This window comes from Gallinula chloropus, assembly GCF_964237585.1.
Source record: "Gallinula chloropus genome assembly, chromosome: 11".
Classification (NCBI taxonomy): domain Eukaryota; kingdom Metazoa; phylum Chordata; class Aves; order Gruiformes; family Rallidae; genus Gallinula; species Gallinula chloropus.
The window spans coordinates 15,396,439-15,418,554 of NC_140096.1; the positions used below are offsets into that span (position 1 = coordinate 15,396,439).

The 22,116-nt window shown below is 60.6% G+C and overlaps 3 protein-coding genes across 3 annotated transcripts; 1 reads left to right on the forward strand and 2 right to left on the reverse strand.

Moving 5' to 3' along the window:
• Positions 1-2,702: 2,702 nt before the first annotated feature.
• TSPAN6 (tetraspanin 6) lies at positions 2,703-7,870 on the reverse strand (the record flags this gene model as incomplete). The annotated part of the gene is made up of 8 exons (XM_084269020.1): positions 2,703-3,417; positions 3,650-3,749; positions 5,393-5,476; positions 6,180-6,335; positions 6,625-6,723; positions 7,277-7,351; positions 7,489-7,677; positions 7,784-7,870. 7 exons carry the CDS (start codon positions 7,868-7,870, stop codon positions 3,681-3,683), a joined length of 759 nt encoding a protein of 252 aa, XP_084125146.1. The 3' UTR covers positions 2,703-3,417; positions 3,650-3,680.
• Positions 7,871-9,142: 1,272 nt separating this feature from the next.
• Positions 9,143-13,634, forward strand: SRPX2 (sushi repeat containing protein X-linked 2; the record flags this gene model as incomplete). The annotated part of the gene is made up of 10 exons (XM_084269092.1): positions 9,143-9,212; positions 11,086-11,172; positions 11,258-11,449; positions 11,577-11,753; positions 11,998-12,124; positions 12,227-12,348; positions 12,459-12,638; positions 12,815-12,948; positions 13,019-13,140; positions 13,454-13,634. 10 exons carry the CDS (start codon positions 9,143-9,145, stop codon positions 13,632-13,634), a joined length of 1,392 nt encoding a protein of 463 aa, XP_084125218.1.
• A 1,045-nt stretch (positions 13,635-14,679) lies between these two features.
• Positions 14,680-21,812, reverse strand: SYTL4 (synaptotagmin like 4; the record flags this gene model as incomplete). The annotated part of the gene is made up of 16 exons (XM_084269277.1): positions 14,680-14,949; positions 15,119-15,327; positions 15,860-15,959; positions 16,352-16,457; positions 17,227-17,388; positions 18,309-18,411; positions 18,612-18,790; positions 19,125-19,211; positions 19,312-19,415; positions 19,605-19,695; positions 19,804-19,927; positions 20,198-20,305; positions 20,458-20,572; positions 20,734-20,843; positions 21,366-21,581; positions 21,703-21,812. 16 exons carry the CDS (start codon positions 21,810-21,812, stop codon positions 14,807-14,809), a joined length of 2,067 nt encoding a protein of 688 aa, XP_084125403.1. The 3' UTR covers positions 14,680-14,806.
• Between the last annotated feature and the right edge of the window lie 304 nt (positions 21,813-22,116).

A 22,116-nucleotide genomic window follows, 5' to 3' on the forward strand; every position in this document is an offset into this window, starting at 1 on the left:
CACCTGCTGCGTAGCACCCACGCTGCCCGCGCCCGCCTGCTCCCTCGCCACCCGGATGGATGGCATAGCCAGCGCACGGGCCATTAGCTGCTTGATTGCCAGTGAGCATGCGAGCCCACCGGCCACGGCACCCTCACTGAGCATCCCACCACCTGCCATCCCCCCACCCCATCCTGCGCTGCTCCCGTGGGGCTGGGGGAGGCCGTGCTCGAGCGCGCCGTCGCCGTGCTGAGCAGCAAGAGGCAAACAATAAACGTCTTGTATGAGCGATTGCAAAGAAAATGGAAAGTCGTTTAGTCTCAGTCTGTGATGCTTAATGGGTCTGAGAAGTGATCTAATTGCTCGACTGCCTCGTCATGAGCATCCATAACTCAGGTACCAGGACTGTCGCGCTCGCCTCACTGGGAACGTGCGGAGGTCCCTAATTTGCTCCCTGATGGTGTTTAGTGGGTTGTTCAGCACGTCCTGACCTTCTGCTCCAGCATGCTCTGATACGGGGTGTAGTTACTTGTGACAGCTCGGGGGTAGCACCAGTCCCTGTGGGAGCAATGTGCAGGCAAGGCAGAGGAAGGAACGGTCACGAGGAGACCCCAGGGAACCGAGCAGCCAAAACCAGAGGGAGGTCCTCACGTGCCATCAGCTCTACCTAGACCTGTGACCAACGAACAGGCCAAACCCCAGCTGCAGAAAGCCAGGTCACTGCAGCCACCCCACACCGGACGCTGCTTGCAGCGGTGCTGAGGGCTAACAGTCCCCACGCCCCCCATGCAGCCTGCTCACGGCATCGGTGCTCAGGCCACACCCCAAGTCCCAGTTCTCATGCCTGAGAGCAGGGTGCTGCCAGGCAGCTTTGGCATCCCACAGGCATCACTGGGCAAAGCTCTCTGAGAGTGATGCTGGCATAGATGGGGCTTAACAGGACAATGCCTAGGCCTGGAGCAGCCTGCCCAGCTGCCCCAGGGGGTCAGGCTCTGCTGACCACCATGTGCTGCCCCTGGGGTCCCTGCTGCTCCAGGGGGAAATCGAGCATGTTTTAAGAGCAGTTTCCCTGTTCATGGCTGTGCTGACAACATGGTTGAAACACTGGGAGCTGCTGGGAACACAGCAGAGCTCCTGGCACAGCATCCCAAGGGGGACCAACCAGGTGTTTCTGACAAGTCCCCTGAGATGTTTATCCCCCCAAGAGGGAACGTCTGAACGTGGCAGGGACGTGTGAAATGCACCCAGCCACATCTGCTGCAGGAAACCGAAGCCCTAAGGCAGCCAGAGGTGCCGGTGTCCCAGCTTGAGGGGGTCCAGCTGGGTCACAAAGGGGCACCCAATAGCTTTGCCAGGACACAAGTGTCCCAAGCCCAATTGGCAACTCCCCCATCACACGTCCATACCTCCGGGATATCACCAGTGTCTCCAAATGAGAGCAATGCATCTACTGAAGCAATATGTAAGATCTCTCACCCTCTGATGGCTACTGGGTCTGTCACTGGCTGTGGGGACGAGCAGGCTGTGCCACCTCCTCACTTCTTAGGATGGGACAGACAGTCAGCACCGGTTTTCCTGCAGCAGCTCAGAAACCTCCAGGCTTCCTGTGCCAACCTCTGCCAGCACCATCCCCAGCCAGCATCACCTCCACAGCCCATCCCAGGAAGGAAGCTGCCTGCAGTGGCAAGGGCACAGACACATGGGGGCACTGACAGCACAGGGGCCCTTCCCTCAGTGCAGGCTTTCTGCTAAAGATGAGGGTTTTTTCCCTAATCCTGACCCTGTTCCTCACGTGTTCCCATCCATCCTTCAGCTGCAGCCAGTCATCTCTCCACCCCGGTTTCCATGCTCTGACGCACTCTGCCTTACCATCCCATCCCAGGAGGCTTTCAGGCAGCCAGGCGCTGACAGCAGCCTGATTTACTCACCCAGGTTAAACAGGTGTCAGGTGTTACCCTCCGGGTTCCTTCGTCAGCAGCAAGGCTGCCCCACGCACAGGGCACTTTGGTGAGCAGCATCTGCCAGAGGGCTGACGCTGATGAAGGGCCACCACTCCTACCAATGGCTTAACCCCTCCTTTTCCACCTGCCTCCTCCCCAGAGCAGGACAGGCAGCCCCAGCAGCCAGCTGGCTGCTCCAAGCTCTTGCAAGTTTGATGCTCAAGACCCAAAAACACCCCAAGCTCAGCAGGAAGGGAGCTTCCCCTCCCCACTGCAGCACCATGCTCAGGAAGGCAAAGGTTTGCTGATGACACAGCCCAAAGATGAGCAGTACCAGATGAACACAAAAGCTTAAATCCACATTCCTCACCGCAGGGAGAGGCTGGGGATGCAGGCAGCTCCAGCAGCACTGCCCTGCCCCTTTGCTCCAGCCCAGGATGTGCATGTTTGCACGGGGCTGAACTCATCTGCGTGGCTCCAGGGCTGGGATGCTCCAGGCCGCCTGTTTCAGCACTGTTACACAATGGCTGTTATGAGGAAAATTCAATTACAGGAGGTATTTGTAAGCACAAGTGCACCAGGGAGCATCGGAGAAACGTGAGCTGCGATGGTCCAGAGCTTACCAGCGGGCCCAGGGTGACCAGATTACATCCGGGGGGGAGGAGGGGGGGGGCGGTAGTTGCTGCTCTTTGCAGCGACTCAAGCAGAGGAATTTCCAGGAGATGAAAAGAAAAGCCAAGGATATTTCCTAGAGTAAAATATCTTAATATTTATTGTGTCTCAGGACAAAAAGAATTCTACTCAATACATAAAACGAGTTGAAGCAGCATATAATACTGACAATCAAGTCACAGCTGACTCGGTGCAAGGACACCTACCAAGGTAAAGGCACCAGGAGCTACACCACCAAACCTCACTACAGCTTACAAAGAATCGCTACAGTCTGTACTTTAAAAAGTACAACTGTAAAAAAGTATATAAAACCCAGGGCAGGGATGAGAGCGAGCTTGGCAACAAGCCGAGACCTTGCTGAGCCAAGGGCTTCAAGGCACACAGAGTAAGGTTTTAACAGGGCAACAGCTCCATCCCGAGAGCAGCCACGTCCTCTGGGACGTTGAGGGGCTGCTGGAGATGAAGGGGAGCATCGCTCTCCCTGTAAGAGGCACTGAAGAGGAGGGCTGGGAGTCCCTCGAGGCCGGACGCACGGTCGACTCCGGCGCGGCACTCGAGCGAACGAGCTGCCGAGGAGAGAGCCCGGAGCTGCGGCGCTCAGAGGAGCTGCGCTTGCTGTAACCACCACAGCTACATTAATTATCCCAGGCGGTGGCACAGCAGAGCAGTGTTAGGACAAGTCCCCAAGCGCACCAGGACAGCTGCTGCGCTCGTCTCTATGAGCTAGTTGAGAAGAAGATCAGTCAGTTCAAAGCGAGATTCCACCAAGTGGCATCCGGAGGAAACTGGGGGTGGTGGCATCCTCTCCGGCCACAGACAGCACACCCTGCAACACACACAACAAAGTGTTAACAGGCAAGCCTGGATTTACACAGACCTTACAATGACATAAGCAGACGCAATCTTGCAGTTGCCCTCTATCCCCACCACCCTCAAAAGCGGTACCCCACTGCTGTGTTGGTCCCCAGGGGGGACCAGGCAGCAGCCAGGGATGCAGAGGAAGCCCACCAAGCTTACATCAGGCAGCCCACCGAGCTTACATCGCTGGACAGACATACCCAGACAGAGCCACAGCGTGCTGGAGGCCAGCTACACCATCTCGTACTGATTGTTTGTGATGTACCGGGACAGGCAGCAGGCGAGAACGATGCCGACCAACTGAGAAAAGACAAACCCCACACATCAGAGGTAGTCAAAACCAGGACACTGTTTTAGGGGAAAAGCCCAACAAGTTGCACCAGAGCATCAGCTTTGTAAAACCCAAAGATTTACAGCCCACAACACAGGCTGTCATCCCCTGTTTGAGCAACCAAGAGAGGCTGAAGTGCCGGATCCCAGCAGCCAAACAAGCTCTCACAAGAGATGCTCCACGTCCTGTTCTGTTACATTTTGCTTCATGAAGCATCTACTGTTTTATGGTAATTCCGGAGATTACACAGATATCAGGAGCGTCACAGCCAATTACACAGCCAGCAGAGAACTGCAGCCACTTCTCTCTCTTGCTGCAAGGACGGCGAGGAGGCAAGGCTGCTGGTTTTACATCAGCGTCTGAAGGACACACTACTGTTATCACAAGGTGGCCTCCCAGCCCCTGCGCAGACATTTGGAGCCAGATCCTGCAGCAGTTCGACCTATACAAGCAAAGCTAGAGATGCACACGATGGGTCCCTGTGGCTGCAGGACATGGCAAGGCTCACTGAGAGAGCGATAAACGCCAGGAACTGGTTACAGTACCTGTGCTTGGCATCAGCAGAGGTAATTTTTGTGACTGGGAGTGTGCAGCAAACCGTTTCTGTGTCTTGGTGACCCCCAGGAGAGCACAGCCCAGCTGAGGAGGGGACTGGGGTGAGCAGCTGGTCACAGCAGAGAGGCTCCAGCTCCTGGGTTCTCTCAGCCGCAACTGAAAGCACTTGGGAGCACAAGCTACAGCCAGGGGCTGTTGGCTCCCACCTCTCCCCCAGTTCGGTGCATCCGTTACGGGAAACACATGGTGACGTGCTCATTACAGGAGAAATATCTTGGCGGGGGTTCCTCCTCCTCCCTGCACTGAGAGCCCAGCAGGCTTCCAGAAACCAGCTAAGGAAGGGCCAGCTGCGCATCCTGCAGCTCCTGCTGTGGTGCATCCGAAAACCCTCAGCACCTCAGGAAAGCCCACCATGGCTTTTCAGCATCCCAACACCCAGCGCAGCAGAGCTGGGGGCAGGGGCCTCTCGTTTCCTGCCGGGATAAAGGCGGGAGCAGGGGGGCCGGTGAGCACGCTGCTGCCACGGCTCCTGCAGGAAGCATCCTGCAGGATAAAGGAGAGGCTGAGGAGCAGGAGGGAGAGGAAGCAATCGCAGGGCAAGGCAGTGTGCAGGGAGCGAGCTGCCAGAAAAAGGTGCTCACAGGGGCCCAGCCACGCAGAAGCGATGCCAAAAACGGCTTCCCTGATAAAGAGAGAGGTTGGTGGGTAGGGAAAGGAACGCAGGGTTTGATCCCTGCCAACAGCCAACGGGGAGTTCACCCAGCACAGCCCAGGCTCCTTTTGGGTTTCTTAAAAGTCGGCTGTTCCAGACAAGAGCTATTCTCAAATAACCTGAGCTCAGGGAAACGGAGCCAGTGCTTCAGCCAGGGGTTTAGGAGCCTGGAGGAGAGTGGTGGGAGTAAACCCAAGGGGGATCTGCAGAATAGCTGCTTCTCCCCGGCTGAAACAGGCCGTGCCTTCTGTGTGCACGCCAGGCTTTGCACAGAAATTAAACACCCCTGGAGACAGCTGACTTCATTCTGCACTCCTCCCGTGCCAGCCAGCAAGGGAGAGTTACCTGGAAACAGGCGATGCCAAAGGAGATTCCAGCCACAACGCTCATTTTTGACTCCATCGTTAATGTCACCAGGAGAAAACAGCCCTGCAGAGGAGGGAAAGCAAGCACATGTGGGTCTGGTGCATTTTCACCCCCCTGGGAGCACAAACCAGCACCTCTCCAGAGCACCAGGAGCTCCAGGGAAGATGCTCCCATGCAGGCCACAGGCTTCTGGCTGCCACCCTCCTGCCTGGGCTCAGCAAAGTCACTTCCCTGTGGGCGCTGCTCCGAGCCGCCTCCCAGCCTGGCTGAGTTATCAGGGGAGTGCTGCCCTTGGGCTGCTCCCAAGGGAGAGGAGTGTTGGGTTGAGTGAGGTGACTCATCAGAGGAGCGTCCCTTGCCCAACCTGGCTGTCACTGCTGGATGAAGTCACCAGCACTCACCACTCAACACCTGGTGAGGACTTTGCACAGCTGTCAGGAGACATCAGCACCACTGAAACTGCACTGGGGAAACTACCTCCTTAGCCACCTGTCCTGCAAAACACACAGCTCCCCAGCACAAACGCTGGGGTCTGGCTGGTCCCTAACCTCCAAAGAAGCAGCAGAGGGGACCTCAGATGAGGGAGGATTCTTTCCTCCATACCCTTTCCTTCCCCTCAGGGGAGTCCCTGTGCCACAGAGCACCGGCATCAAGAGAGCAGCTCCACTCTCAGGCCCTCTGGGGTAGGGTAAGCCCATCTAAACCCAACCAGCTCTGCTTCGCAACCTCCAGGACTGGCAGGGGGATTTTTCAGAGCTTAACTTACATCCACAAACACTTTCAGCCTGTCTTTGATCGGGTGTTTCAGATCCATCTCTGAACAGTCATCCTGGCTCTTGCAGCAGCTCCGGGGGATGCCCCAGTGGGTGAAGTACTCAGTCTGCTCCCAATCCGAGTAGTTCTGCACCCCACAGCAGTGCAGCTGGAGAGGGAAGCATATTTAGGGAGCACTGTCACAACAGGATACTGACGCTCCCTTCCCCCCCCCAGTCCTCCCACCATACCCACGGCTCCCCTGGGGCACCTCCACAGGAACCATCCCCATCTTGGGCTCCCATCCCACATTTCCTTCCAAACTCAAAAGCCTGTGGTGCAAAAAGAACCCCAGCCCCACGATGGGGATGCTGATACCTCAGGGGCTCCCCAGGGTGAGGCGAGCATCCGCACCCATCCCTCCCACTCCCACCAGCCAGCCAGCACAGGGCACTCACAGTTCTCTGGATGGTGTCGACGGCCTCGCTGTGCCGATCTCCGGTCCCGTTGTAGCTCCTCAAGGCCAGGTTGAGGTTACTCTCAAAGTTTGTCTTAATCTGCAAGAGAGAGGTGCCTGCAGCGGTGCCGTCCCCTCCCACACCCTGGGACCTGCAGCCCCACGTCGCTGCGGCCACGCAATAGTCACCTCTCCATGACAGCAGGCCTGACCCTGGCCGTGGCTGCCAGACGTTCCCCTGGCCACCCCAGGCAATTAAGTGCTGTATTAAAGGGCAGGCTGGGATGCGCCGTGGCTGTGTGTAATAACAAGGATCTACACAGCCCCCGTAAGCAGGCTGCTCCACAGCGCAGGAACCCTCAGAGGAGCCTTAATTACAGAAATTATTGCTGAGGATAGACCAAAGCCTGAAATTAAAGTCCAGAGCTACTTCACCTGTTCTGGTGGAAGGGCAGCACACCATGGACTCTGCACCTGGCCTCGTCCTTATGGGCCCTTGTGGGTCCCACGCTGCTCTTTGGGCTGTTTTAACCCCATTTTAGCTAAAGTAAGCACCTCTGTCCCCCAGTGACATCTGAAACTGCATTTGGGTCAAACCCAGCAACAATCTCACTCTGTGGCATCAGGACACAGCAGCAGCCACCCAGACTCACCTCGTGCCTGAAGACGAACCCCACGACGGCGGCCACCAGGACGATGAGGAAGATGAGGGACAGGAGCATGGCATACTGTGGGCAGAAAGGGCGGGATGGGACGGGATGGAGCCGAAGGGGCCGGGACAGGGTGGGGATGGGGTATGTTAGGATGGGTCAGGCTGGGTCAGGAGGGGACAGGACCCCGTCCCACCCCACCCAGGGCCACCCACCAGCTTGAGCATCCAGGTGCTGCCGCGGCAGGTGGCGAAGCAGCCGAAGGTGCCCAGCAGGACGACGACGGTGCCGGCGCCCACCAGCACGAAGGGGACATTGGTGGCCTTCTCATCCAGAAGAGAGAAGTAGACGGCCAGGCTCACCCTGCCCCAGATGCCCACGGCCAGCAGCACGATACCCGACACCTGGGAAGAGGAAAAAATAGCCACCGTGACTCCCCGGCTATCGCGACAGCGCGACGCGACCGCGACACGGGGCGGGCCGGGGGGGCTCCCGAGGCCCTGCGCTCACCCAGAAGACGAAGGTGTAGGTGAGCAGGACGCTCTTGAGGCAGGTGATCACCGGCTTCGTCTGCAGCCGCCGCGACGGGGACGCCATGGCCGACACGGGCCGTGTCTTACCGGGACGGGCCCCTCCGCTCCGCGCCGAGCCCCGCGCCGCTCCCCGCCCCGCCGGGCGAACCCCGCCCCGCGGCCCCGGAGGCGCCCGAGCGGCGGCGGAGGTTGCCGAGCGCTCACGGAAATGGCCGAGCGAGCCCGAAGGCGGCGCGACGCTCGGAGCCCGCAGCCTGCCCCGAGCCGCCCGTGCCTGCCCCCGCCTGGCGGGGCGATGTGTCCCCGGCGTCTCCCCGGCCTGTCGCCGGCAGAGCAGGGCCGGGCAGCCAGCCGGCACCCCGGCACACAGCATGGCCCCTGTGGGGCCGCCACCCGCCCCCACCTTAAGGATGTCCCCGGGGTGCGGGGGGCTGCGGGGGAGCTGCCCGCACCCCGCAGCCCTGTGCTGCTCGGGACAGCTGTGTTATTAATTAACGCGCTTACCGGCCTGGCTGCCACATAACTAGTGCATTCAGGCAGCGTGCTCCTCCCCGTGCCAACTCTCCTACCTGTCCGTGCCAGGCTCACCCCGCACTGCCCCCCCCGGCCCCCCCAAATCCCTCCTCACCCCCCCTCACCCATGCAATCCTGTGCTCCAGAGCCCCAAATCCCAAGTGGCTCCTGCCTCTCCTCCCGCCTCACCCTGTGGGGTGGGGGGTCTTAACGAACGCCCTTCATTACCCCTGCCTTGCGGGGGCCGGACCACAGCTGGAAAGCAGACCCCAGCTGGAACCACTTGCCTCCGGACTGGTTTTGGAGCCCGCCGTCTGCAGCGAAGTCTCTTCCTCCTTCCCTTCCCGGCAGGACAAGGAAAAAAAGGATCCCGGCTCCCACGGTTTTGCCCTCGGACCCCCAGGACCCCATTCCCAGCGCCTGACAGGGCTGGCACAGCCCCGGCTACGCTCTCTCCTGTCTCAGGACAGGCTCCTGGCTCCTCTGCTTGCGAAGGAAAAAAAAATAACCATCTGACAAGTTTTAAAGCCTCGGAGGAGCGGGAGGTACGCTGGAAAATAGGCAATCCTGGGATTTAGTATTTTTTTACAATCACATCATTTTGGGCCTGACTCACGGCTTCTGAATGTTCCGGACGGTCCGCAGAAGGGAAAAGTAGGATTGCTCAGCACAGGGTAAGGACAGGCAGGAGGGTCAGGCGTCTGTGCAGCGACGAGGCGACCGAGGGGACCATCGTCCTGCTTGCAGCCCTTCTCTCTCCTCCCTCGGGGCTTGCGGCTGCCCCTGGACCCAGTGCATCAGGTGGGCTGGCTGGCCCCCCAGCATGGCGCAGGAGGTCACCCCTGTCCTGCTGGTTGTCCTGGCCAGGCTGGTGTCATCCACGTGGCACGAAGGTGAGTGAGTGGTGGGGTGTGTGGGCACAGCGGGCTCCCCGGGTACAGCAGCCTGCAGCATCCCCCTCCCTTTCGGTGGGCTCTTGGTGGGGAGGGGAAGAGGGGCTACAGTGATGGCAGGGAAGACACTAGTGCCTGTGTGGTATGGGGTGCCTGTGGGGGTGCGCTGTGGGGCTGCTGGGAGGCATCTAGCGAGGAGCAGAAAACCAGCCTCTCCATCACGCTCCTGCCTGCTGGAGTGCAGCTTCCCACTGACTCCCTGCTCCCACGGGGGCCATCGGCCAGCAGATGTTTGTCTGTACAGAGCACTCAACCCCAGGGCTGCCGTAGTCAGGCAGCCAAGCCAAGGATCAAAAGCTCTTGCCAGGTTTGGGGGGCTTCCTCGCTTTTTTGCCAATCTTCTTGCCGCACTGCCAGCACATCCTCCTGGGGATGCTCCTGCCCGGCGTAGCCAGGGCTGCGAGCTGACCCAGGTGAGGAGGAGAAGGCAGCAGCTGCACAAAAAAGGGAACATCACGATTAAATGGCACATCTGCCCACGGGGACACAGTGCACCCCAACCCTGGGGGCCCAGTGGGGGGGCTCTGCAGCCCCTGAGGAAGCAGCCCTGTTCACCAGGTCCTCAGCAAATCCCCACTGCCAGCCCCACGGATACCAGCCCTGTGCTTGCCCTGGGCCCCTCTGCTCCCCAAAGCATGGGAAGGGCACCAGGATAAAAGGCTCTGTGGAAACGAGTGGGCGACTGAACGGAGCCTGTGGGAAGCAGTGGGGAATCGCTCTGCAGCGAAGTTTGTGTCAGAAAGATCCGTAATGGAGTTTCTTCCAGGGCTGCTGCTTGGATTGGTCTCGGCGGACATCCCCTTCTCAAAGCCCGGAGCGGGGGGAAGAGGAGACGGGCGCAGCTGTGGCGGGACGGCTGCTTCTCCTGGGGTTTCCTCCCAGGCTGAGCATCCCTGTCATGCTGGGGCAAGGAGGGCAATGGGGTTCCTGGTGTGAGGAGGGGGCAGTGCTGGCAGGGGCCCGAGGAAACGCGGCGGAAATGTGAGCTCAGTGCTGGGGAATGCCGCGGCTGGCCCAGGCGCCGCAGGGCCGAGGGGCCACGGGGAAGGACACCAGTCATCTCCCCCTGCGCGGTTCCCTCCCTCCTCATAGTCCCTTGCCTGTGGGAACATGGAGGGGCCCGGAGGGTGGCCCACAAGGACGGCGCCAGGATGTCCTGCCCCCATCCTTGGGGCCCTCTCCGCAGCTTAGATGGCATGGGGCCAGCAGCTCCAGCCCAGCCCTCCAGCACCGTCCCTCTGGCAGCTTCATCCTTCCATGGCACACCAGCGAGGGGCTGCACGCCCGCCAGCCCCCCCACAGCATGCCTCTCCTCCCTTGCCTCGGCCAGCGGCTCCACTGGGACAGGCAGGAGAGGGGAACGTCCTCCCTTCCTTTGGGACGCTCGGCACAGGGACGATGCCGCGGGAGCGGGTGGAAGGAGGACTTCCTGGCAGCGCAGACACAGCGGCCGGTGCCAGCCCGCGCTGCGCCAGCACCCGGTTCCTGCGTAACCGCGGCTGCTCCTGCCACTGTTTAGTCTGCGGGCTGGTGCCAGCACACACCACAGGGCTCACCATCTGCCTGCCTTAACCCTTGACAGCAGCCCCAAGGGCAGCACGAGAGTACCAGCCCATTGGGGGATGTTTTGGGGCTGAAGCGTGCATGGGGTGGGGTCACTGGGGGATGTTTTAGGGCTGGAGCCTGCCCAGGGTAGGATCACTGGGGAATGTTTCAGGGCTGGAGGGTGCAGCTGCCCGGGAAACATCCTCACTGGGTTCTGCTGCAGCCACAGACTGTCATGCAGCCCCCTCACCTCTCTCCTCCTCCCCAGGGTCTGGTTACTACACAGCTGAGAGCCACAACAATGAAGTGTACGTGGAAGAAGCCCCCCCTGAGCCCGCCCTGGATTACCGCCGAGGTAATAGGCCCAACCCTCAGCTCCCTGTGGGGAGACTGAGGCACAGCAGGGCCAGGCGCCCTTCTATCGCTCTTCTCTCCCCCAGTGCCTCAGTGGTGTGCCACCCTCAACATCCACCGCGGAGATGCCACCTGCTACTCGCCCCGAGGGGGGACCTACCGCAGCAGCCTGGGGACACGCTGCGAGCTGAGCTGTGCCCGTGGATACCGGCTGGTGGGGCCCAGTACCGTCCAGTGCCTCCCCAGCCGCCACTGGTCTGGGATGGCATACTGCCGACGTGAGTGTGCCCTGGCCATGGGCTCTCTGGGATCACTGGGGGCACCTGCGGTGGCCAGTCCCAGGTGCTCTGCCTTCAGCACAGCCAAACCATCCTTTCCCTCTCCTTTCCACTCTCTCTGTCCCAGAAATCCGGTGCCACGTGCTGCCGGCGGTGCTGCGGGGCTCCTACGTGTGCTCGGCGGGTGTGCAGATGGATTCCCGCTGCGACTATACCTGCCAGCCTGGCTACCAGCTGGAGGGCGACCGGAGCCGCATCTGCATGGAGGATGGACGCTGGAGTGGGAGTGAGCCAATCTGTGTAGGTAAATTCACACCTCCCTCCCTCTCAGAGGGTGCCTGCAGGTATCACCCCCACGTCTGCCCCAGGTGCTGGCTCCTGCACCCCCCAGTCATGCAGCTCCCATCCGTGCTGGCTTTACAGTAGGTTGTGCTGGCTGCAGGGTGCCTGGGCTGTGTGCAGCACCCCTGGGGGGGCTGAGTGCCAGCACCTAGTCCTCATAGCCCAGCCCTGGCCCTTCCCCAACTCCCTCTCCTCCTGGCTGGTAGATGTGGAGCCCCCCAAGATCCGCTGCCCTGATTCCCGGGAGCGGATAGCTGAGCCAGGCAAGCTGACTGCCACCGTCTACTGGGACCCTCCTCGTGTGAAGGACTCTGCTGACGGCGTCATCAAGAGGTGAGTGTTGGAGGTGCCACTGGCACAGCTAGCAAGGGCTGGGGGCCATGCTGGTTGCTCCTTCCCAGGGCCCTGATGGAGAAACCCATCTGCGGGGTGCAGGGTGATGCTGCGGGGCCCAGAGCCCGGCTCAGAATTCCCTGAAGGAGAACACGTGATCCGCTACACTGCCCAGGACCAGGCGTACAACCGAGCCAGCTGCAAGTTCAGCATCCGTGTCCAAGGTGAAGCAGGCTCCCTGGGGGGCTTCTGGCTGCCTCCCCCCAGCTCCGGGGCCTGCAGCTGGGGCTGTACCCCATCACCCCCAGCCCTCACCCAGCCTCCCCCTCTGCAGTGAGGCGCTGCCCTGTCCTGAAGCCTCCACAGAACGGCTACATCTCCTGCACCTCTGACAGCAACAACTACGGTGCCACCTGCGAGTACCAGTGTGAGGGGGGCTACGAGCGCCAGGGCACCTCCCTGCGCGTCTGCCAGTCCACCCAGCAGTGGACGGGCTCCCAGCCCCTTTGTGCACGTAAGGCGGGGGGCGGTGGAGGGTCTGCAGCAGTGCCTGCTTGGTGCTTGTGGGGGTGAGAGGTATGGGGGTGGGGGGAGGAAGGTGCCTGGCAGGCAGAAGGGGTAGGGAAGGGGCAGGGAAAGGGCGATGGGGGTCAAAATGACACTTCCCCACACGCTCACCCCTCACCCCAGCCATGCAGATCAACACAGCCGTGAACTCAGCTGCCAGTTTGCTGGATCAGTTCCATGAGAAACGTCGTCTCCTTGTCATCTCAGCCCCTGATCCTGCAAACCGCTACTACAAGATGCAGATCTCCATGCTGCAGGTGAGGAGACCCTCCTGCTGCTCCCCTTCCCACCTTCCCAGCACCCTCTCACCACCCCACCTCTCCACAGCAAGCTGCCTGTGGACTGGACCTGCGTCACGTCACCACCGTCGAGCTGGTAGGGCAGCCCCCGCACGAGGTGGGACGCATCCGGGAGCACCAGCTGTCCCTCAGCATCATTGAGGAGCTCAGGTAAGGGGGGGGGGGGGGGACAGGGATCTGGCCTGCAGAGCCAGGTGCCTTTATGAGGGAGCTGATGGGGTGATAAGGAGCAGGGATGCAACTAGGTTTGTGGAGACCCTCTTTCCGCTGCACCAGAGGGGCTCGTGCGATATGGGGGCACCAGCACATCTGAATACAGCACCACTAGATGTTCCTGGAGCTCACAGCCCTGAGGGAGAGACAGGAGCCACTACTCTAGGAGGACCTTGACACAGCTGGCTGGTGCGGGCAGCCTCGGCAACTCCCCCCAGCCCTGACTGGAGGTTTCCCCTTGCACCCCCAGGCAGTTCCTGCACCTCACCCGCTCCCACTTCAACGCGGTGCTGCTGGACAAGGCGGGCACCGACCGTGAGCGCTACATCACCCCCATCAACCCCGATGAGCTCTTCGTCTTCATCGACACCTACCTGCTGAGCGAGCGGGAGGCAGCGCGCCGGGAGCAGACTGGGGACCCCTGCGAGTGAGGCAGGGCTGGGGAGACCTGCCCTCCGCCACTGCCCGCCTCAGGGCATGGACACCTTCCTTTCTGCTTTTCTAGTTGCCCACCATAGAGGAGGACCAGAGTGCCAAGGACCTCCAGGGGAAGGGGAGCCCCTCTCCGGCTGCTCCAGCACAGAGAGGAAAGCAGGGATGGGGGGGGATCATGTGCCCGCAGCATTCCCAGTGCCCAGGAGCAACCTCCAGCTGTGGAGTGGGATAACTCAGCTCAGCCCAGCCAGGACCATGGCAGGAGATGCTGGAGTACCTCTGCTCCAACCCCAGGGCAGGGGGGAGAAAGGCAGCCTGACCCTGGGCTGCCAGAGCCAGAGTAGAAGGGGTCAGGGCAACAAAAGCCTCTAACACAGCAGCTTCACCCCACCTCCACAGCCATCCCCACCCCCTGCACCAACTGACCCTGCTCCCTACCTTGGGTCTGCCCTGCTGGGCAGGTGCTACTGCCAGGGTCCCCACGGAGCTGCCAGAAAGCAGCCCCATGCTCAGCAAAGCCAGTAGAGCCAGCCAGCACACAGCCCACCCCAGGGGCTCACCATTCCATCCCCGCTACCCCTCGCTTCCCCAGCCATGGGGCATCCTTCCTGGGAACTGTTGTGCCAGTAGAATATTCACTCTAAATAAATTCCTTTGTATAAAAGGGGTGTCACAGAGAGAGAGCCCCGGGAAGTGAATCCTTCTGGGGGGACCACTACCCCCAGCCCCACCAAGGTCCCCCCGTGCAGCTTCCTCCCAACCCTGGAGCCAGAGCTGGGCTGTGCCCCTGGTCCTGGAGCTGGGAGCATCCTGGGGAAGGAGGAGACAAGGAGAGGCTGTGACCTAGAGAGGGAAGAAAAAGGGAAAGAACAAAGCCCAACAACTCCCCACATTTCAAACCATTTTGCCAGGGTATGGCAGGGTCAAGGGGGTGTCCACAAGGTCCCCAGTTCAGCCTGAAATTTAGTACAAAACCTATGACAAAAGGAAGCCCTTTAAATGAAGCTGGGCCAAGAGTCCCTGCCCAAGCCTGGGTAGAGAAGGTAGTGTTTATTATTAAAGTGTAAGCAAAAAACCCAACCACGTTTGGCAGCCCTTGCTGGGCTGTGCAGCCCTTGCAGATCCCGAGCACCAGTGCCGGCCCTCAGCCTAGTCCCAGTGCCCCAGCCTATGGCCTCAGCTTGGCCATGGTGGAGCGGAGCTGGAGCGTCCCCTCCGCCCACGAGCCGGGGTATTGACACATCTTCTGCCACAGGTTCAGCTCCTCGCCCGTGGAGTCCATCCAGTCCACAGCCTGCCCGTTGCTCGTGCCTGGAAGAAAGGTGTGATAAGTGGGCAGAAGGCACTGCCAGTGCAGCCTCCTGCCTGCAGCAAGGCAGCTCCAAAGCAAGGCTGCTCATCCCTTAGGGCTTGAGAGGATCCCCCCAGGGCTCCTCACCATTGCCCACCCCCAGACAGACCCCCCCCCAGGGCTCCTCACCATTGCCCACCCCCAGACGGACACCCCCGAGGAAGTCGTTGCTGGACAGTGGCTCCCGGTCCCAGACTGTCAGCTCCAGGCAGATGTGCTGCAGGTCCTCAAGGCTGATGCCATTGTAGACAAAGGTGTGGTTGTAATGAGGGTTCAGGGTCTTCTTCACCACCGGTGTCTTCCTCTTGGAGGCTTTGGTTTTGTGTGGCAGCAGGTAGCTGGGGGAAGCAGCCCTTGGGTTAGCAGCACATGTGCAACTGCCTTCTGCCCCGGGGGCTGGGGCACCTCAGCACCCCAGGACCTGGCCTGAAGCCCACCTTCCCTGACACAGCTTGGGAAGAAGGACCATGACAGTGTGCAAGGGGCTGGGTCGCTTCTTCAGGAGGCAGGGCAAAGTGCTCTAAGGAGGGGAGGGGGGCAAGGGCCGAGCCTACTCGCCCCAGCCATGCTGCCCGGTGCCTTGGTAACCTCTGGGAAGATGATCTGACAGCACCCAGAGCCCTGCCCTGCACACAGCCTCACACCACGACCTCTCACCCAGCCAAAACCCAGGACAGCGCTTGCTGCCAGGAATGCCCTGTCTCTGGGCAGATGGTGACTATCAGGGTACCAATGCAGGCTGCGTGGAGCAGCCTGCTCCAGAGAGACCCTTCCCTCCCCCAGGTCCCCACGGCAGCTCTGGGAAGTGCCCCAGGATGCAGCCAGGAAGGGCAGCGCCTTCGCTGACCGACCAGCAGAAGCCATGCTCACCCCTTGACAAAGCTGTCTGATGTCCCCCCAGATTTGGCAGCTGTAAGGTTCCTGGCTTCTTTGATCCAGACCTGGAGCTCACCACCATCCCCAGTTTTTCCTGGGGGAAAAAACAAACACGGCAAGATTTAATCAACCTGCATTTCCACCACCACTAACTTCTGGAAAGGTCCTGCTCAACCACCTTCATTGCAGGGGCAGGCACAGATCCCCAGGTGCTATCTCCTCCCACCTCCTCTCTTACTGGCCCTGCCTGCTGAAGCAAAGGCAGACAATTACTTCATGTGGGGCCCATTGGTCCAGGCTCAGGAAAGCACTGGGACCAGCTGGCCAGCCTGAGGACAGCCAGGTCTGCCTGACCCAAAGCAGCCCTGCAGATGCTGCAGAGAAGGCTGCAGCAGCATCACCCGAGAAACCCACCCAGACCCCAGCATGCCTGGCCACAAGCAGGTCCCACACGCTACACAGAGATCCTGGAGCTCCAACACTCACCCTTCCTGCCATTCCCAGTCCCAGGGTGCTTGGAAGATGGGATGTACTTCATGGAGACAACCAGCTCCCCCTTGTACTGGTGGAGACCAGCAGCATCTGCCCCAATCTGCAAAGAGACAAGACTTACCAAAGACTGTTAGAGACCAAAGCAGACATGGCAGTGGCCTGGTCTACACACCCCCTCCCATGCCAAGGCAAAGGGCTTTGCTTCTCCTAGGGGCAGTCTGGCCTGCAGACCCTCGCTGGCATCACCGGCTCAGACTCAGACCAGCTCCTTTAGGTTCCCAAAGGGATCCTACATTGGCTCAATCACTTTCTCACCTCCCTTAGGAAATGCTATCTAGAGGGGTTTCTCCAAGCTGCTCTGAGCCCCAGCAACGCCAAGGGCTAAGCCCGCAGCATGAGTTAGTCTAGAGATCAGACTTAAGAGCACCAGCAGCATCTGCTGCTGCCACTGAGCTTCACAAAGGCCCTCACTGCCCAGCTCTGCAGCCTGGCCAGGACACACAAGCCAATTTTCTCTGTTTGTTTCCCTGAAGTTGGCTCCAATTCCTCCTGTGGGAGCAGGGGGCTGGGAAGAGCTGTGCTCTTGGAGCAGCCAGGTAAGCAGAATGAAAATACCTGACAGCATCACAAAGGGGACTTCCTGAGGAGGAGGAGGAGAGAAGCTAGGCTCAAAGCAGAAGATCTGCCCTTTTGTTCCCCAGGGCAGTTCTGCTATCTGCTTCTGGGGTCTTCATTTCTCCAAAGACCTAATTTAGCACAAGCCCTTCAGCAGCTCTCGGCTGAGGTCTCTGCACCCCTCTGCCCACAGAGGACCACCCCCCCGGTGAGGTCCAGGCAAGGGAGGCTGCTGCGGGTGGCAGGGCCAGCACCTTGCCATGCAGGGGCAGAAACTCCTCCAGGTGGTTCTCGAAGTTCCAGGCGTCCAGCGGGACCTCCACCTCCCCCAGGAAGCTGTTTCGGCCAAAGCGATCGTGGTGCCAGACCGAGAACTGCAGCGTCCTCGCGAGCAGAAGCGACTGGCTAATCTCATACTAGGGAGAGAGGAAAGCCACCAGTGAGCAGGCAGGGACAGGCTTGGCACACACCATCAGCCACAGCTCTCAGGCAGGACAGGAGACAGGTCTGAGGAGCAATAGATGCACACAGGAGACTGTTGATCTTCCTTCCCAAGCCTGCTGAAACCTCAAAGTCCTGGGGCAGTGAGGCAAGAGCCCATGCTCTCCAGGCAAATGGTCATCAGAGCCTACACAGAGTCAGAACCAGGACTCATGGCACCCAGCCACCCTGCCCCATCCCACAGGCAGCAAAGCTCTGCCAGCCCACCAAGCCTCAGGTGGTCAGAGCGTGAGACCTCAGCAAACCCACGGCTGGAAACCAAGCCACAGTTCCCACTTCTATCCAGAGTACCTGGCCTCAGCAATTCACCACCGGCTCAGAGACAGAGCCAGCTCTTCCTACCACCGCAGCAGGATCATGAAGAGCAGAGCCAAGTGCTTCTGCCCTGGGCCCAGAACTGCCTTATCTCTACTTCTGCAGCCCTACTGCCCTCCCTCCCACCACTGTAACCTGCCTGCAGTGCCCAGGAGTCTTTTTCCATGGAAAACAAAGGCCAGGGTAAACAGAAAGCCCCAGCTCTGGGAGCTGCCCCAGGAGCCAGGAACGCAGGCTAACACACACACACACACACACACACACACACACACACACACACACACACACACACACACACACACACACACACACACACACACACACACACACACACACACACACATCTGCAGCTGGGTCTCAAGCCCCACCATGGCACCAACTCCACAGCCCCATCAGAACCGTGACTCAGCCTGGGAGTGGGACTTTCCAGCCTCTGCAGAGCCCCTGGGCTTGGAGCCCATCTACCCCGTGGTTTGTTCAGCAGCATCCCCAGCACCAGACCCTGCCTGGTACTGCTCACCTTCAGCAGCTCATTGTACAGGGGGTTGATGGTGTTGCGTTTGATGGTCGTCTTGCGTTTCCCTTGCCGGGATTTGTCGGGCAGGAGGTAGGTCTTCACATACCTGGAAGGAAGAGCAGGCAGCATTTCACCTGCAGTTCCCCACAACTCTCCCCCTGATGCCCCAGGGCAACACCAAACCTCCTGCCTTGCCAAGACCACCCCCCCCCTACTTAGAGCTCCCATCTCTGGTGGGCACCCCACAACCCTGCTGAGCACCACCAGCTGAGCCAGTGGCTATTGCCCCCCTTCCCCAGCTCTCACGGGTTGGAGCGCTTCTTGCCCTCGTCCCCATAGGCCAGCTGGCGACACTCCTTCACGTGAATGAACAAGGTCTGTGTCTTCTGCTCATAGCTCAGGGAGAAGGAGATTCCCCCGGTGACCGCGACGTTGCCGAAGTCTCCGGCCTCGCTGTAAATGCTGACCATGCTCCCCAGTGTGCTCTGGAAGACATGACAGGGCTGAGCTGGGGCAGTGTCACTTGAAGGTCCTTCTTCACCCCAAGCAAGGGTCCTCCCCGTGCCTCCTCCACACAGCCCCTCTCATCCCTCTGTGGCTGAGGATGGCCACCAAGTGCCTCCCACCCACACACAGGCTCTCTGGAAGACAGACGGGTCTCTATGCTTTGATTCCCTCCAAGGAGAGAAAGCCCCTTGTCCCAAACTCCTTCTCCCATGGCTCCAGGCACTGCCCATCCTGCCTCCTGCCCGACCCATCAGTGCTGCCCTTCTCCATCGTTTCTTCCTGTGGCAGCACAGCCACACCACAGGGACTCACTGAGGAGGTGCCACTGCGCATGCTGCCCCGGGCCACCCTCTGGCGATGGATCTCCACCAGGTTATCGATGTCCTCCTCCTCTTCCTCCTGCAAAGAAAGGGGAAAGCCACCTGGGTGAGGAGCGGAAGGAACAGCCCGCCAGGCAGCTGGCTCCTCCGTCTGCTCCATGGCATGCCAAGGGACTCACCAGCTCCGTGTTGAGACCAGGGACTGACTTGCTCCTGTCTCCCAAAGAGCCACCTTCCCCCATGAAGTCCTCTGGGCGCAGGTCAATCACCGACTTGGTGTAGTCTGCAGGAGAGATGGTGAGGCAGGAAGCAGCAGCGTGGTGCAGGATTCAGCTACTGCTCCCTCACAGAAAGGGGCTGCCTCGGCCTCTCCCGTCTGCACTGAAAGCCCACCGCAGCCCAGGGAGAAGCAGTCACCCACCCCTTGCGATGCTGGCACCCAAACACCCCTGCACCCACGCAGAGCTCTCACCAGCGGGCCTCACCACCCGCCGAGGGTTCTTCTTGAATATTGTCTCATGCTCGTCCAGCAAGGCGCTGCTGCGGCTTCCCGCAGTGGCATCCTGGGGGATAAGGGTCCTTTCAGAGTAGGGCAGGGCTAGACAACCCCATGGGTCACCCAGCCCCGTGCCCCAGGACAGGGCTGAGCCCACCAGAGTAGAGGCACGCACCCGTCCATCAGTGAGTAGGTTTTTGGAGCGGAGAGGGAGGGTCAGGCTGGAGGCAGGGGGTCCTGCTGGCACAGCAGCCTGTTTTCTGTCTCTGAGAGGGGTGGCTCTCTCCAGGGTATTACTTCTGTGAAGGAAACAGAAAGGTCTGGCCCGGACCAAGAGCAGGGCTGGGAGAGCAAGTGCTGGCCAGGAAGGAGGGTCTCCCCACAAGCTCCCCAGAGCAACCCAGACCAGGGTGCAGAGGGCTCGCCCAGGGACAGGTTTCAGCCCAGCCAGAGGAGCCAGCCCTCCCTCACTAGACCAAGAAGTTGAGCAGAGAAAAGCACTAAGGTTCTTGCCTTCTGCCAGGCCAGCCCTGCCCAACCTGCCCAGGCCCCCTGAGGGAGCCCCTCACCTGCTCCCCACAGCACCAGGACTAGGCTTGTAGCCATCCAGGCTCATGTTTTCCATGGACTCTGTGTCGCTTTTGCCATCCCGAGGGTCTGAGGCATCCGGAAACAAACTGCAGACAAACAAAACCACAGGTATGTCCTGTTTGGCAAGGAGGTCGGTCTGAGAGAGCTTCTGCGCCGCCAATGATCCAAGCAGGGCGGCAGCATCCCTCCCCTCCTCACAGTAGACGCCTGGAGCCAGGGAGACAGCAGGGATCCTCACCTGGCCCCCTCCCGGAGTGCTGGGGGGCTCTGCTGCTGGGCTGCAGGGGTGTTCTTGGGCTCACCAAGCTGGGCTTTCTGGAGAAGGGTTTGTCCCACAGTCTCTCTTTTGTTGGCTGAAAGGAGAAAGGCGTCAGGAGGACCACTGCTCCCAGCCCACTGCCTGGAGCAGGAGCTGCTCCTAGCCAACTCTGCAGCAGGCAGACGAGTGCCAGGGAAAGCTGGAGCGTCCCAGAGGGCTGGGCTGTGGGAGCAGGCATCGCTGCTGCACCCCTACCTGCCGACCTGTGCCGCAGGGACAGCCGCACCATGTCACTGCCCAGCCGGTTGGCAAAGCGGTTGACCCTCTGGTCATAGAACCAGTCGCCTGTTGTCTTCTTCAGCTCACTGGAGGACAGGGGGGGCAGCGGGGGGCAGTCAGGGGCTGGGCCCCACTGCCTCCCTTGGTACTGTCAAGGCCAAGGAGAGAACAGGCACCAAGGGCATGTTCAGCTGGGTGGAAGTAATGCACTGAAAAGATGATGGGCCCAGCTACACCCTCAGCTAACAAAGAAGCAAAGCAGGGTTTGTAGGGCTGGGGCAGGGGGGAGGCGGGAAACCTGGGGTGCCTGAAACACTGGCTGCACTAGGGATAGTGGGGTATGCGGAGTCAAGTAAGGGGGGAAAAGGAGCAGGATGGGTCTGAAGGACATACAAGAGTAGGGCATGACCCAGTTCTCCATCACCCAACCACAGGTGCCCAACCCAGGAAGCAACAGCAGAGACAGCTGCCCTGTGCTGGAGAAGACCAGCTGGGCTTGGAAAGGTTGGCCATGGGGCACTGGACTTGGGTACCTGGGAGGAGGAAGAGGAGCATGCAGAAGGTCCCTGCCTCCCCCAACATCCTGCCACTCGCCCCTGGGTACTCACGCCTCCTTGGTGCAGACTTTGCAGCGCCAGGAGCTGTTGGGGCTGTAGGAGCGGCAGTCCCGGCACACCAAATGGTTGCAGCCCCGGCAGGTATTGGCCTTGGGACTGACGCGGCCCAGGCTCTGCTGGCAGCGGGCGCACGTCCTCTCGCTGTAGCGCTGGCTGCCCCGCTTGGCGCCTTTGCGCCGGATCTCCAGCAGCTCGTTCTTCAGGCGCCTGCTCGGACGGCAACAGCAGGAGCCATCAGAGCTATGCCACCCCAACCCCACCACCCACACCTCCGACTGCCTCTAGAGCAAAGCAGGGACAGCAGCACCCAGCCCAGCCATGCCCTCACCTGATTCTCCTCTCCTCCGCTTTGCGGAGCTCCTCATCACGCTGCAGGACCTGCAGGATCAAATCCCTCTCCGCATCCGACAGGAACGACAGGTCCACGGCCTCCGACATCGCTTTACCCCCGGCCAGGGACCGCTCAACCTCTCCAGAAGCAGCCGGGCACGTCCGTCCTGCGAGCAAGCCAGTCTCTTAGCACAGCCGCAATCACGGGCTGGCAGCCCCGCGTCCGCCCGGCTCTGCTGGGTACCCCATGCCTGCGCCCCGGGGCGGGACCGGCCGCCTCCCCCCAGCCCCCATCACCGCACCCAAGACACCGTCTCGGCGCTGCCGGCGCCCCGAGCGCCCGCGCCCAACCTGCCCAGCCACCTCCGCGGCCCAGCCCAGAGCACGACGCTGCTGCGGGCTGGGCTGTCGG